Source organism: Pleurodeles waltl, chromosome 1_2, assembly GCF_031143425.1.
Source record: "Pleurodeles waltl isolate 20211129_DDA chromosome 1_2, aPleWal1.hap1.20221129, whole genome shotgun sequence".
Taxonomy (NCBI): Eukaryota; Metazoa; Chordata; class Amphibia; order Caudata; family Salamandridae; genus Pleurodeles; species Pleurodeles waltl.
In genome coordinates, this window is record NC_090437.1 from 153,265,129 (window position 1) to 153,280,008 (window position 14,880).

The 14,880-nt window shown below is 42.2% G+C and overlaps 1 protein-coding gene across 2 annotated transcripts in view; it reads left to right on the forward strand.

The window, feature by feature from the left end:
• NUP54 (nucleoporin 54) overlaps nucleotides 1–14,597 on the forward strand; it is a 128,125-nt gene extending 113,528 nt beyond the window's left edge. For both annotated transcript variants that reach the window (XM_069236842.1, XM_069236841.1), the window contains 5 exons: nucleotides 1,627–1,720; nucleotides 8,934–9,041; nucleotides 9,331–9,450; nucleotides 11,044–11,154; nucleotides 13,584–14,597. In XM_069236842.1, the coding sequence (XP_069092943.1) occupies nucleotides 1,627–1,720; nucleotides 8,934–9,041; nucleotides 9,331–9,450; nucleotides 11,044–11,154; nucleotides 13,584–13,712 (562 nt within the window). In that variant the 3' untranslated portion in view covers nucleotides 13,713–14,597. The remainder of the gene's footprint in view (nucleotides 1–1,626; nucleotides 1,721–8,933; nucleotides 9,042–9,330; nucleotides 9,451–11,043; nucleotides 11,155–13,583) is intronic.
• Nucleotides 14,598–14,880: the final 283 nt, after the last annotated feature.

Consider the following 14,880-nt stretch of genomic DNA (forward strand, 5'->3'; position numbering starts at 1 on the left):
CTAAAGTGTACTTTTAAAGTGTGCAACAATGAAGTAAGACAATGTACAAGCAATCTTCAATCTATAAACAGCAAATATATACATGCAAGGATACAAATACTTATATTGAGATATGTATATATATTCATACACCATGAAAAGCAAATAATTAACAAAAATGCATCACCGTAGGGCCTGTCAGGTACTTCGTCTTTCTCCTGACTGCAAGAAAGAGAGAACTCTACCCTCACAGGAAATATATATCAGGCATTCAACGTCTAACATACTGATTGAGGTCTCTGAATCTCCCACTGTCGATCTGGATCTCTTACATATTTTAAACATATGAGGAAGGAGCATTCTGGAAAAGCTCTCATGCTTGCTCAAGAAGTATTGAAAAATGCTGGCTATTTTAGGTCAGGGTTGAAAGAAACCGGTTGGAACTGGCCAGTTTTCCAAGGTGTGTCTCCCAAGCCTAAGCCGTTCCCTGCTGTACCATAAACATCAGTATAGTACATCCTTATCGAACTGACTGACTCCTCCATATTATGTCTTCGGCGATAATATGTCCTAGCTCTTCGGTGAGAAAGACAACACGCAGAATAGAAAACACGTTTGTACAGAAAACTACTTGTACCATTAACATGGCAGTGAGGCCAAGGCTAAGCTGAATACAAAATGGAGTCTGTAACAAATGATCACAAATGTGACAGTGGACAGCTAAGCTAAGTGCAAAGTAGTCAAAATACAAATATCACTACAGAGGTTTGGTTTCTTTAGCATTCTTTTGAATCTTAGTGATGCCGTAAAGAACATGTCAGGGGGTCAAACTGAATGGATCTAGAGCTTGTTACTGAAATTGGACAATCGGTCAGATCATTAGGATGCCCTAGATCAGTGGTTTTTCACCTGTGATAGGGGGACCCCTGGGGCTCCGCGACACTTATTTAAAGGGTCTGCGACTACTTAAAAATAAATGTTAACAGATTAATAAAGTATGTAAATAAAAAAGCAAAATGTAAATTACAAATTTTGAACAGTTAATTCAGTGTGTGAAGGAATTTATGATTGGAGGCTGAAAATTGCGTTGGTGTCCTCAGTTTCATTTGTGAGGACAGTGCAAATGCATCAAACAGAACATGGCATGGACAATGAGTGGCCTGAATTTAACTTAGTAGAGACACATTCTTCCCATTAAAATTGATTTTTTTTGTTTCTTTTTGTTGTTGTTTGGGAATTAAATAAAATATTCGTAATTTGTGTTTTTGTTTGATTAATGCTTTTTTTCTCAGTTTTTGTGTATTGTTTTAAAATTCAAATCATCCATATTGCTTAATCCAGGGCCCCCATCTTTCAGTTGTAACTCATTTGGGGTTCCCAGATTCCAATAATGGTTCGGTTAGGGTCCACAGAAGCAAGAATGTTTACAATCCCCACATTTGATACAAAATGGTCTTTAGTTGTTCATAACTACGTTCTAAATGTTGACCTTTCTGTATTGCTTTCGTGGTTGCTTGACAGTTAATCAGAACTGAAATTGTAAGTAATGTGAAATTGATCAACAAATTAATAATCTAGCACCTATGTTGCAATTGTGTGACAAAGTCTTGTTCAATATTCTGTTTTCATCTTTATCTGTTTACTCAGGCTCATTCCAGTCCCAATGGTTGGTTTCCGTGAGCTTTTGAGAAGACTGAAGGTTCAAGATCAGATGACGAAACAGCATCAAACTAGATTAGATGTAAGAGCCATAACAACACACAAAACTAGGATAAAGAGTGGGAGGGATTTCAAATCTACCGTGGGTGACCTGCATACACATTGTAAATACATAGACCTTGCAACAGTCAGTTAATATCTTTCAGTTATCATGAGATTGGCCTAGTTTTAAAGACCCAAATCAGTGCAGGTAAAATTCAAAATTGACATTGTTGGATGTAATGAGTTGACCAGTCTTTCTTTCAAACTGGAAAAAGTGTGTATATTTTTTTGAACTTGAAAAATTGTGACTACCTTTTAAAGTGTTAGAAATGGGGCTGCATGTCCCACAGATGTTTTGGGCTCCCAATATCTTTATCTTAGTTCTTCTTGCCTTTTTGTAATTTCCTTTGGTTACAGTTAGCATAAGCACCAAAAGACATTGTAGTTGTTCCAGATTTAGTTTTAATTTAATGGTGTCCAGCAATACATAATATTTAGTTCTCACATTCTGTTTAGGGCTAATTGCACTGTACAGTGACTCCGTTAGTGTAGTCCTATTATGGAGAATTAGTTTGCTTTTGTCAACCAACTTATGTTGAGTGGTACACTTGTAGACCAGATTAGTTTCTTCAAGGGTTAAAAAAACATATCCCATCCAGTCAGAATGTAGTTCACAGGTTCAGTTATCTTGAATTAGTTAAATAACAATATCTCTTGGGCTGGTGGATGTATAAAAATACATGTTGTCTGTATGCGTGATTCCATATTTTGTGAGAACACGTGCATTTTTGTATAAAATTTACTACTTCTTGAATTAAGTAATGGTAATATTTAAAGTACACAACATTTGGAGAGTTTACCAGGATTGGTATCTGTATGTATTCAATATATCTGATCCTAAAATCCATAGACTGAGAAGAAAAATACTAAATGAGAAAAGAGCTTCTAGGTACACTATCAGTCGTGCACTACATGGGATAGCCCATACCCACTGTTAGAAATGGGGTTTCTGGTTGGCTAAGGTATGCACCTCAGCCAGGCAGAACCCACCCACTCTAGTCAGGGCAAGGGAGTTACACATCCAAGATAACCCCTGCTCACCCCCTTGGTAGCGTGGCACGAGCAGTCAGGCTTAACCCGGAGGCAATGTGTAAAGCGTTTGCACAACACACGTGACGCAATATCCCCACCACAAAGGAAACACAACACCAGATTATATGAAAATATACTGTATTGTACACAAGGCAATTATCAGACCAAACATCACATATCAGTACTGTCCTGCCACCTTAGCAGTTGTCAGAACTTTACACATTAGTTACTCTGCAAACTAGCAGTAGTCACACATAACACACCGGTTACTCAGTATTCTGCAACATAAGCAGTAGTCAGGAAAACACGTATTACATCACAGCACTTGTCATAAGAATATCATAAAATGCCAATAGTAGGAACATTAGAAAACATATGGCAAGTTAGAAAAACATATTAGCAAGCATGTCCATAAAAGGAACATTTGCATACACATCTGTAAAAACATCAAACGCAGGTAGGTAATATATGAATCAAACAAAAGTCTGTAGAAAGAACTTTGGATTGCAACGATATTGGTCCCTTAAACAGTACCTGGTTGGATGAAGGCACCTCCAGTGCCTAGAAGGCGAACAATGGGGCCCCCGGCACTCCTATGTGCAAAACGGGGGCCTCCCTTATACTCTGGGGTCAGAGGAGGGCGACATGCACCTACTCTCTTTTATAGACAGGCCCCTCCGGGGACCGAGATTATTGGGGCCCCCCAGGGCCTCAACCGGCCCTCACGAGGGGGGCCAAAGCCAGCAAAAACAACTTAGGGCAGGAGGGGGGCACCACGCACCCCCTCTGGTTTAATGACAGGCCCCTCCCGGGACCCACGATCTCTGGGGGGGCCCCCCGGGCCTCCACTGGCCCTTCTACCAAGGTGGGGGGCCACAATAATGCCCGTTTTACCTAACAGCAGAAAAGGAGCGTCCTGCTCCTAACGCAGAGGCCAGGGGGAAGGGGGCACTCCCCGCGCCTTCCCCTGGTCCTGCCGTGAAGCCACAAGAAGACCGGATCCCTCCTGGGGCCCGAGCAGACACTCGCCTGCACCCGATGCGGTGCGCGAGTGTTGTTCCAGCTTCCCGGGCCGCTGCGGTGATCTTATTTAAAGGGGCACAATGCAGCAAGGAGCCTACGAGCTCCCAAGGCTCCATAAGCGCGATGCAATCAGCGCTATGGCAACCGCAACCACAACCACGGAGAAGCCCCCCTCGTGAAGAAATGGATGCAGGGGTCAGGGGCCACAGCACCCTGCCCCTGGGGAGCAGAATCTTAAGACAAGGTCCTCAGGTGGAGGGCCCAGCTACAGGCCAGCACAAGGGAAAGGCAGCAAGTGGCAAGTCCTTCACAGTGACCAGGCAGGTCACAGGTCAGCACAACAGCAGCAGTCCATGGCGGTTCCTGGTGAGTCCTTTCAGCCTTTGGTGTCCAGTTCCAAGATGATTCCAAGAGTCTCCAAATTGTGGGGAAAATTCCCCTGTACTTAGTCAGTTCTTACAGTGTTTTACAATGGTAGGGAGAGGAGGTTCCAGCCAGTTACAACTGGTTCTGGGAGTGCCCCCTCTCTCCTTTCAGCACAGGCTCCAAACATCAGTGGGGGGTTAACAACCCTATTGTGTGAGGCCAGGGCACAGTCTTTACAAATGCAGGTGTGCCCCGCCTCTCCCTTCTCTCAGCCCAGGAAGACTATTCAGTATGCAGATGCACCTCTGTGACACCTCCACCCTCCCTGTGTACAGGCTGTCTGAAAAGTATGCACAAAGCCCCAACTGTCACTCTGCCCAGACGTGGATTGGAGTCAAGCTGCAAAACACCAGAGTCCTAAGCACAGATAAATGCGCACTTTCTAGAAGTGGCATTTCTGTGATAGTAATAAAAAATACACCCACACCAGTAAGCAGTATTTATTATCACCATCACAACCATACCAAACACGCCTACACTACCCCTCATAAATCAGACAATACCCTTTACACAAGGCAGGGCATTTCTAATGCAATCCTATGAGAAGGCAGCACTCACAGCAGTGAGACACCAAGTTAGGCTGTTTGTCACTACTAGGACAGGCCATGCAATATGGCACATGTCCTGCCTTTCTACATACATGGCACCCTGCCCATAGGGCTAGCTAGGGCGTACCTCAGGGTTGACTTACATGTAGTAAAAGGGGAGTTCTGGGCCTGGCAAGTAAGTTTAGATGCCAGGTCCCTGTGGCAGAAAACTGCGCACACAGGCCCTGCCCTAGCAGTTAGAGTGTCAGAGTCCAACCTCTCAGAGGAAGCCATAGAGCAGTGGTCCTTCGGGGACTGTCTCAGTGAGGTCCTTGGGGAGGATGCCACAACAGTTGCGGCTTCCCTCTCCTTTTGTCTCTTAGTTGGGTTTTAGCCCCTGGCATCCACGTGATGGTGTTTCGGTTTCAGCACTTCTCAGCTATGTCCTCCTTCTAGTACAGCTTTGTAGGCCTCCAGCCAGTAAAACATCATCAGTGGGTCATTAAAGAACAGCATGTTGCTACCAAACAGGGCCTTAGAGGGGAGGGGGCTCAGCGTACATACTCATTTATCATTTTCCAGCCTCTAGTCTCTTTTTTTTAACAGCAAGGAACGAATCTTGTTGTTGAACCATCATGATATAGTCTTGGAAAATAACCACTGAGGCATTCTCAACATGGAAGCTGCACACCTTCCATGCTTTCTGTAGTATCAGGTCTTTGTCCCGATAATGTAGTAGATGGGCTACTATCGAGTAATGGGTGGCAGCCTCGTGGGGACCATGTGTGCCATTTCCAGGGCAAAAAAATTGCAACAGTCCTTAGGGCACAACCTCCTTCGCCAGCCAAGACTCAAAATAAGCCAACATGTTTGCTCGCTCTGTCTCCATAGGCAGCCCCACCTATTGTTTCGTTATCTCTGCCCCTCCACATCTTCAGCACACTTTTCTAGGAGGTCTGTATGCAAAGCTGTTCTGTCCTCTTAATCTGCAAGCCCTTGACAGTGGGGCCCACCACTTCAAGGGTCTCTGCATTCTGCTTCACCCTGTCTGCGAGCTTGCAATGATGGTCTCAGATGATGCCTAAGTCGACAGAGACCTTGTCAGTTTTGCTCTCTAGTCCATCCCAGGGAGCGTTTAAAGTTCAAAGTCCAATCCTGTTTATCTTGCGGGCCAGGTCAGCGGAGTGGATCTACCCCCGCTCCCCTTGCTCCTCTCCAAAGGTTCCTAGGCGCTCTTCTGCCAGGATATTCTTTGTTGCTTTAGTGCGACCCGTAGCACCTGGGTGTCCATACCTGGGTCACCCCAGCTGCACCGCGTGAAGTGGTGAGTGCAAGTCTCGGCTGCTCTCAGGCTGGAGAGAGGTGGCTTAGCTCTTGCACCATTCCCAAGCTAAAGGGGAGGCAGCACCTCGTCAGAGCCTGCCACTGCGCTCCCCAACAATCTGGAGAACCCATCCCATGTCCTATCTGGTCTTCTCAAGGGTTTCCCAGCATACCACAACTGGCACTCAATCACCCAACAGGATTCCACTGTCTCTTGGGCCTGCGATGTGAACATAGGTGCTCAGCCTGTCATGCAGTAAAAGATGTGTCTCTGTTCCTCGGCGTTTCCTTACCGGAGCTGCACTGCGTGTTCAGCAGGGGAGTCTTGTTGTGTCGGCCATGCCTCACAATGGAGCGTGGTTATCTATGTTAACTCTCCATTTCCCCTGGGCTGGTCTTGTCATCTTTAATGTGTGAAGTAATTTCAGGATCTCCCATCCTCCAGGTCTGCTGGTGCATTGAGGCTTATCTCCTGTGCCTGCCAAGCACCACTTGAAAGCCACACCGCACCTGAAAAAAAGGCCCGCTACACAGGCTGCAATACCCACTGCAGCATGATTAACTGTCCTGCGTGCACAGTCTCAGTCCCCAGGTTAGGGACTTGCCTTTTCAGTCAGCCAAGGAGCCTTCGTTCTACAGGAGATTGCAAGAATCGGCAGTAGGTGCAGGAGTCTTACCAGAACGCAACCATTTTGACGTACGGCAAGCCATGCCCCAAGAGTGGGATCTACGATTAAGGTCTTGTCAAACCTTCCACTTACATGAGTGAAAACATGTTGCATGCTACAACATTGTATGGTGGTGCTGGCGCGCCTGGTCCTCAGTAAGTAAACTTACAAGGGGACGCGTATAAGCCGATGAACCTTTTGGATCTCATGGAGTATCCTAGCCATTTTGTGACCAATGTTATCAATATTCAATATAACTCATCAATAGTCACTAAGAGAATCATTAATCATTAGCAACATCTCATGAATAACCACAACTCAATATACGTTTTAACAATTTTTATTTCCCTATTAGTTAACAATTCTAGTGCATAAGGTTAACTCAAACTTTATTCAATCAGCTCAGAATTAGTTTATTAGCAACTACCAATAACACGATCAAATCAGAACTTGAGAAAACGTGCTCAAAAGCTTCAGCATAAGCCAAAAAAGAAGAATATATTGACATTCTTAGCAGTGTTCAGCAATCAGTTTGTCAATCATTTGTCACTGTCAACGTCACCCAGAGAAACCCTAACTAACCCAGATTAGCATCAGCATGTGGGACTTCATGCGAAAACAATTTAGGAAAACATGAATTTGGAAAACATCTAGCTAGAAGCATTAATAGAAGCTATAAAACAGCGCAGTTGGTACTTAGAAGAAAAAGCACAAAAGTTAATCAGTCACATTGTCATAGCTACCTATCCACAGAATGGAACAGCAAGAAAGTCAATATTTGTCTTCAGGTTATCAGTAGATCAGCAACGCATCAGGCTCTCAGCGCATAAGCCCAATAACAGAATCTCGAACCGCGTCTCTCGACGTCATCAGAGTTTTTCAGTCCATCCCCCTAATTCCTAATTGGTCAATTAATCATCATATGTGACGCTACCCAATACATTTAATTCTACAAATCTATGAGTTCTAGTATTTCGTCATTCTCAGTTCATTGATTGGTTCACTGTACGATGTCCTCATCATCCGGCTCTTCAGGTATCGAAAATGTTGCATCTTCCTCTTCAGTCAGTGTCTCTATTTTATGGGTCCTGGGAAGGTACATCTTGCCTACTCTACACATAATTGTAGCAATTTGATTCCATCATCTCCTGTCCGTTGGTACATTGCAGAAAATTCTAGCTAAGCAAACTTTAACATTGGGTGGTTCAGGGTCAGGTTAGCATTTCAACTTCACTCCATCATGTTCTAATAATTCAGCTTCTGCATGAAGCCTGGCAAAACTAGGCCACAACTTCGGCTAAGTTATCTCTACGATATAATGCAAAACATAGGTTATACATCTCATTATGGCACATTACTACATTGTTATTACACATTTTCATCATTTTAAGCATTTTTGCTCTACAATTAGTTTCTCTATGAACACATAAACATTCATTAATAATTTCCAATTAGCATATCTGTGTCAACAATGGGATTAGGGATTAAAATTAAAGTATCATCATACCTTTTGGATTTCACATCCTTTTCATTTTTGTACTGTTGCCAGAATTACTCCCCCATTAATATCATCTCCCCTTAAAAGGTTCCCCCCCCCCCCCACAAGGAATGCATGTGCATATATAATCAGGTGTAGTCATATTAAGAATATACATGCATTACACAGAGATGTACAGTTGATGCAGCAGGTAATAAAAATAAAAAAAAGGCAAGATGACATTGGACACCTAATGATGCATCTATGTATATCTTCCAAGACCAATTCTTTCAACGAAAAATCTTTTGGACCACTTTAGGGGCCTTGAACCAAAGCCAGGAGTTTAAAAAAAAAACATTTTTTGTTTTTTTTCCCGGAAAGGGTGTTTGATTCATGCAGTGACTGCTCAGCAGAGATGGTGGGGGATACATTAATCCTTTTTAAAGAGGTCGGAAAGTTGGTCTGCACGATATTTAACTTGGCGAAACATAGGTTATACAAACCAGGTGAAAGCATGCATACAGTTTAGAATAGCCCCTGTTGCATAAATGGGAAACGTGGATGCCACTTCCAGTCGGTTTTTGTGTTCCATTACTCTATCTATAGCTTAGGATGGCATAGTGTACATTTTTTGAAAGGTGTTCCTTTAGAAAATAATTAGGAAGGAGGTTAATGTTGAAACAAATGATACAAGGTTATGAATATCTTTTTCTTCAGATTATATCCGAAGATATCAGTGAGTTGCAGAAAAACCAGGCCACAACAATGGCAAAAATTGCACAGTATAAGAGGAAACTGATGGACCTTTCACATAGAGCACTTCTGGTAAGTACAGCAATTGTGTTTATATTTTAGAAGTTTGCTTTACATGTTAATCTTTGTGATTACATTTTTAATTGAGAATGGAAAGTGTTGAAGTGCAATCGCAAAAGAAGTTACAACATCTGTTAAAGAAAATATTCTTCTTAAACTTTTGCTTTGTTGACGGTTTTTGATTTACAAATTGTATTGTCATTCCATCCCTGACTATGTAAAATGTGCCTCGTAAGATCTATTAACGGTGTGATAACTCTCATGGTCGTTTGGCCATTTGTTTGTTTTTCATAATTTGCAGGTTTTAATTAAACAAGAGATTCAGAGAAAAAGTGGTTATGCCATTCAGGCAGACGAGGAACAGCTACGAGTACAGTTGGACACAATTCAGTGTGAACTCAATGCACCTACTCAATTTAAGGTGAGACGAACCTTATCCTAGGCTGTATAGCAACTACCCATACCTCCCGTTTTTCCCGACCAGATCAATGAATTATTTTAGCCAATCATTCCAAATCCTATTAAATCTAATAATTGATCCCACTCTCTTAGCATGCAGTGATTCTCAAAAGTGCACTCTATTAATTTTTGTTTGCCAGTCCGTGGCTGATGGAATTTTGGTTGACTTCTAGTTGCCTAGCACCAACGATGTAGCCACTAAGGCTGCAATCAAGACTAGCTGCTGTCGTTCAATAGTCAACCCCAAGGTAACATTTGGCCAGCCGAAAGGTGCAAACTGGACATCAGGAGGAAGGGTGAACTGCAGTTTAAGTTCTTATTCCTGTAAGATATCCTCCCAAAACTCTTTCAGTAGAGGGCATGTAAAGATCACATGCTGCCAGTCTCCTGTAAACTGACCACAACTGAAACATAGTGGGGACACCGCAGGGTAAATACTATGGAGCTTTCTGAGGTATAGTATATCATCCACTTAATGAATAATGCAATTCTCCTCAGATTGGCCGCTCTGACTACCTTACAATTAATCTGATTATAAAATTGCCACTGCTTGGAATTGATCTGACAACCTGTGGCATTTGCTATCTGCTTAAGGTGTTGCAGAACCAGTCGTATTTTTTGCTCGAACAGTTCTCGGTACCAGTTACCAATACTCTGCATCAAGGAGATAAAATAAGATCTACCAATTTTATCCGATATTGTTTTTTCACCTTCCCTACACCCTGCACAAAACTTCTTAATTTGAACATAGCTGAAAATGTCAATGAAATTATTTTCCATTGGTGAGTGTTCTCCCCCAAAACAACTTCACATCAGCAAGACAAAGTGTCGTACTAATAGGCTTACCCAACACTGCCTGCACTGCTTTACTATATAATACTCAGAAGCCTGCTTGATCGCTAGCCAGTGAAAATGTTATCACTTTGTCCCAGCTTAAAAGCAGCTACACTGTTTCCCACATTCGGGTCACCTCCACTTTAAATTGTGCTCTGTAGCTTGCAAAGCTGTCGATTAAAATAAAACAGACTACCACCTAGTAAATCAACTCCACACCTCAAGAGCAACTGTATAAACATGTACCCCTCAGCATGGCTACATCCACAAACTGGCTAAGTTCCTACGTTACACAGTGATCCCAGCCCACCACTAAGATTTCCTTCGTCCTTGAAGAGCTTCATAAATCAAGTCAAGATTCCCCTCTTCATCACCTTACTATCTCTTGTAAACTAAAGACATTTCCCTCCTCACCCCTCGCTTACCTCTGCTGACATTCAATTTTATTTACACCTTTTTGCATTTTAAACGTTTTTGTGTTACTTTTTTTTATCCTAAGTGCAAGACTTGTATTCTTGTTGCTATATACAGCTGTTCTACGCATCTCACATGCAGCTACCCCAAATACAATATACGCCAACAGTCATGGTGGATAGGATATCATCAGATGAACAGCATATTTACATTTTACTGGGATACTTTCAGGGGTATTATCCTATTTCTTAATGCAGACCTTTTTCTAGTCCGCTCTATAGAACCTAACCACTTGCCCTTTTTACAGGGCAGACTTAATGAGCTGATGTCACAGATCAGAATGCAGAACCACTTTGGAGCAGTGAGATCAGAGGAGCGTTACTATGTCGATGCCGATCTCTTGAGGGAAATAAAGCAGGTAAAAGATGTATTCTGTTGTTAATTTGGGACAATGTAGCATAATGTGGTAATGAACATTGGAATGGAGTGTATTTAATGACATGTTTGCACCACTACCTTACCAAATTCATTGTGTATGAACGCGGCATTAAACCGGCATCATAGCTGCAGGAATATTCCTTTACAGGGTTAAGCTACCTTTTCCCCAAAACGCACTATGACAGCTTTATTCCATTTACATCACGAAACGAAGGAGCTAGTAGATATTCTTTCTTTCCTGATGAACTAAGGTAAGTTTCCCTGGTGTCCAGTTCAATATTCCCTACCTTCCAGCAGTATACTACTCCAGCCAAAGAATGACTGCAGCTCCAGCCAAGAATAAGACCAGAAAGGTGAGCAGGACATGGAGTGGAAGAAGGTACAGAGGGTGAGATGCGGAGGTTAGGGAATACTGGAAGTAGATGAGGAGAGACATGAAATATCTGAGATTGTTGAACAGAAAAAGGTGGGGAGATGGGAGTAAAAAGGTGAGAGACAGGAGAAAGGGAGGGGGCATGGGTAAGAGAGTAAGAGATGAGCCGACAGAAAGAAGGGATGCAGAGTTGGAAGGAAATGAAACAATCCTTTGGAGAGAAAGCAAAAGGGAGATGTGGGCAAAGATATCAAAGTAGGGTGTGGGTGGGTGTAAGTGATAGCGAATGCGAGAGAGAGAATGTGAGAAAAATTGCATTAGAGCGTGAAGGGCTCAGAGACTTGGTAAGTAGAGTGAGCAACAGAAGGCAAGAAAGAAAAGAATGAAAGTCTGTTGTGGGAAAGGAACGACTCATGAGATGACTGATGGTAACTAGACTGAATTATGAGAAGAATGGGACAACTGAGTTGGAGAAGGCAGACAGAAGATGAAGAGGTTGATGGATATGGTGCTTGTGATGAAAGGAAACAAGTGAAGATGATGCAGAGAAGTAAACTGACTTGAAGGTGGGAAAGTTCACCAGGAAGGAATGACTAGCAGAGTGGGAAACATTGATGGAAAATGTATACATGGGGCTCTATTTCTCAATCACTATCTAAGGCGCTTGTCAAGCAGAAATGGCTCTGCAAGTTGTACAACAAATAAATCCACCTTCATCAGAAAGAACCAGAAGTGCATGAGAGGGAGTAAGTGATGAGCAAAAACACTGGTGTGGATTTGAGTGTCAAAGTTGATAACTGAGAGGGAACAATAAAATGGACAAGCTCGTCATGCTTAAGTAACAGTGAAATTAGTGTTTTGCCAGCACTGGATCTTTCATTGATCCGCATACTTGAATCATTTTCCGTAATTGAGGTGGAAGCCCAATAGAAACTTTACAATACCGGTACTAAGTGCAGTATGCCGGTGCAGTATGCCCATTAGGCCTTAAACAAGTGCCACGTTAGTAACACACTGACATTATTGAAAAAGCCCGAACTTCAGCCTATGTTGAGAGACCTGAGAGTTGGCCTGAGCCTCACGCCTCTAAGAGTCTACCTCTGTGTCTCCAATGTAAGTGTTTGCATTATGTAAGTGTCACTTACATGTTTGTAGTGACTTTTTTTAGTTTTTTAGTTGAGGCTGGCACTAAACTACAGTTGCAATCATTAGGAAAGTGAAAAATGTTCACAAACCATGTTTTTCTGGTTCATGGGGTAAGAATTATCACAATCCTAATTTTTAAATGAAGTGGGTTTGTGGTGGGTGTAGTTTTTAGGGATGGGTCGGTTTTAGGGCTCAGTGCAGGGGCATTCGGGGTAGTTATTTGTTGGCAGGTTGCAAGGCTTTAGGGTGGGGGGAGGGTCCATTTTTAGTGGTGGGGGCAGACTTGGTGCTCAGGGCTGGGGGTCAGGGTAGTTTTTGTAAGAGTTTTAGGCCTCAGGTGGGGGAGGGGAATGGGTAGGGCAGGGTTGGTTTTAGGGGTCAGGGCAGTTTGCAATTTACCACACACATTCCTTTAACAATCATGCTTTTACAACAAAATGTGTTGTATAGGTATACCTGGTAAAAACGCAGTCGTGGTAATGATGCAGTCGTGGTTCTGACCACATAGTTTAGGCATGCTTGGTTTAGGCATGCCTGGTTATATCATACAAGCAGCTGCACACAATTACGTATTCTCTCTCTGCAGACATGTTTCGAATTTAAAATACAAGTTGAACACTTTGCTTTTTAAAATTAGTAATCCAGATGTTTATTTTTACCCCTTGACCCTGAAATGTTTTGTATTTCTGCTTGTCTGTTATCAGAAGACAAGTCTAAAGCTACCAGATTGTGTTTAAATAAATGATTGTTGAAGTGAATTTCTAATGAATACTTGTACCTACGGCAATAAGCCCCTTTGACTGACAACCCCATTACACATAATATACATTTCCACCTGTAAATGCCTGCCTGCCTGATCAACTGTTTTTTTTTTGTTTGTTTTTCTTTAGCATTTGAAGCATCAGCAAGAAGGTCTTAGTCATCTGATTGGCATAATAAAAGAAGATTTAGAGGACATTAAGCTTGCAGAACAGGGACTAAATGAGACCGTCCACGTCCGAGGAGGGATCTTCAGTTGACACATCACAATCACCCCTTTTTGAGGTTTTGCATGAGTGAACGCTTGCAGGCACCACATTAAGATGAATTTGAAGAAATTGGAAACGGATTCAGTGTGCTTTTTTTTTTTTCTTTTTTTTTTTTAAATTATCGCCACGCCCAATTCCATAGGTCTGACTTCAGAGCCCAGGAGAGCTATAAGAATAAACATGCACAAGGGGGCAGGCAAAAAGTAGACACTGAAGTACTTCTAACTTGTTATTTCTAAAGATCTGTTAGCATCCCTCGGTGCCAGGGTGAGCTGCGACAAAATGTAGTTGTCATCGGGTACATCATTTCATACATGCATTATAAATTATTGTGTTTTAAAACCTACTTATCAGAAGGCTAATATTCTCTACAGTATTGGCCCTATCTCCTTCAAGGACAAAAAAAAACACCTGTAGGAGCCCAAGAGCATTGATTATTGATTATGCTGTCCTTTTGGCTAATGTGCTCCTACGTTTTGTTCTTCACTTGTTTGTGAAAAACATAGTTTGGACTTTTTGGGTAATATTTTTGCTTAAAGGATTTATTGACTTTGCCTTTATGATTTTTCCTAACAGTTCTTGAGAACCTGGCTGCTTAAGTCAATGTATTTTAAGTGTGCACAAGTTTACTTTATAGCTGCTGTATTCTGTTGTATCAGTCAGTGATACATGGTCCACGGATGTAATTATGCATGGGACAGCTACTGAGAGGCATTTTGAATTTAGTTGACAATTGGGGACTACTTCTGATAAGCACCGTGGTGCTGCAACTCTTCGCAGATGCACAACCAAATGTAAAATAGATTTCAATAAATATTTTTTTCATTTTGTTTTGAAAAATGCAAATGTCTTTTAATAAAACATATTTTCAGTGCACGATTATAGTGTTTATTGGCTCGCAAAATAGTAGAGGGATTTCAGTGTCTTTCGGTTGCATAACATTGTTTCATACCGTTCTCTACTAAGTTTAGAAACGGTGTCCCTATACTCTTATTTTCCTTTCCTACCTGCCCTACAATGTCCCGAGCAGTATTATGTTCTATCCATGTTTACATTCAAAAGGGACAGCCCTTCACTAGTCTATCTTTTCAAATATTTTGGTGTTTTAATGAGTATTTCAAAGACTAGTATGTATATGTTTCCCCACATGGAATTTCCC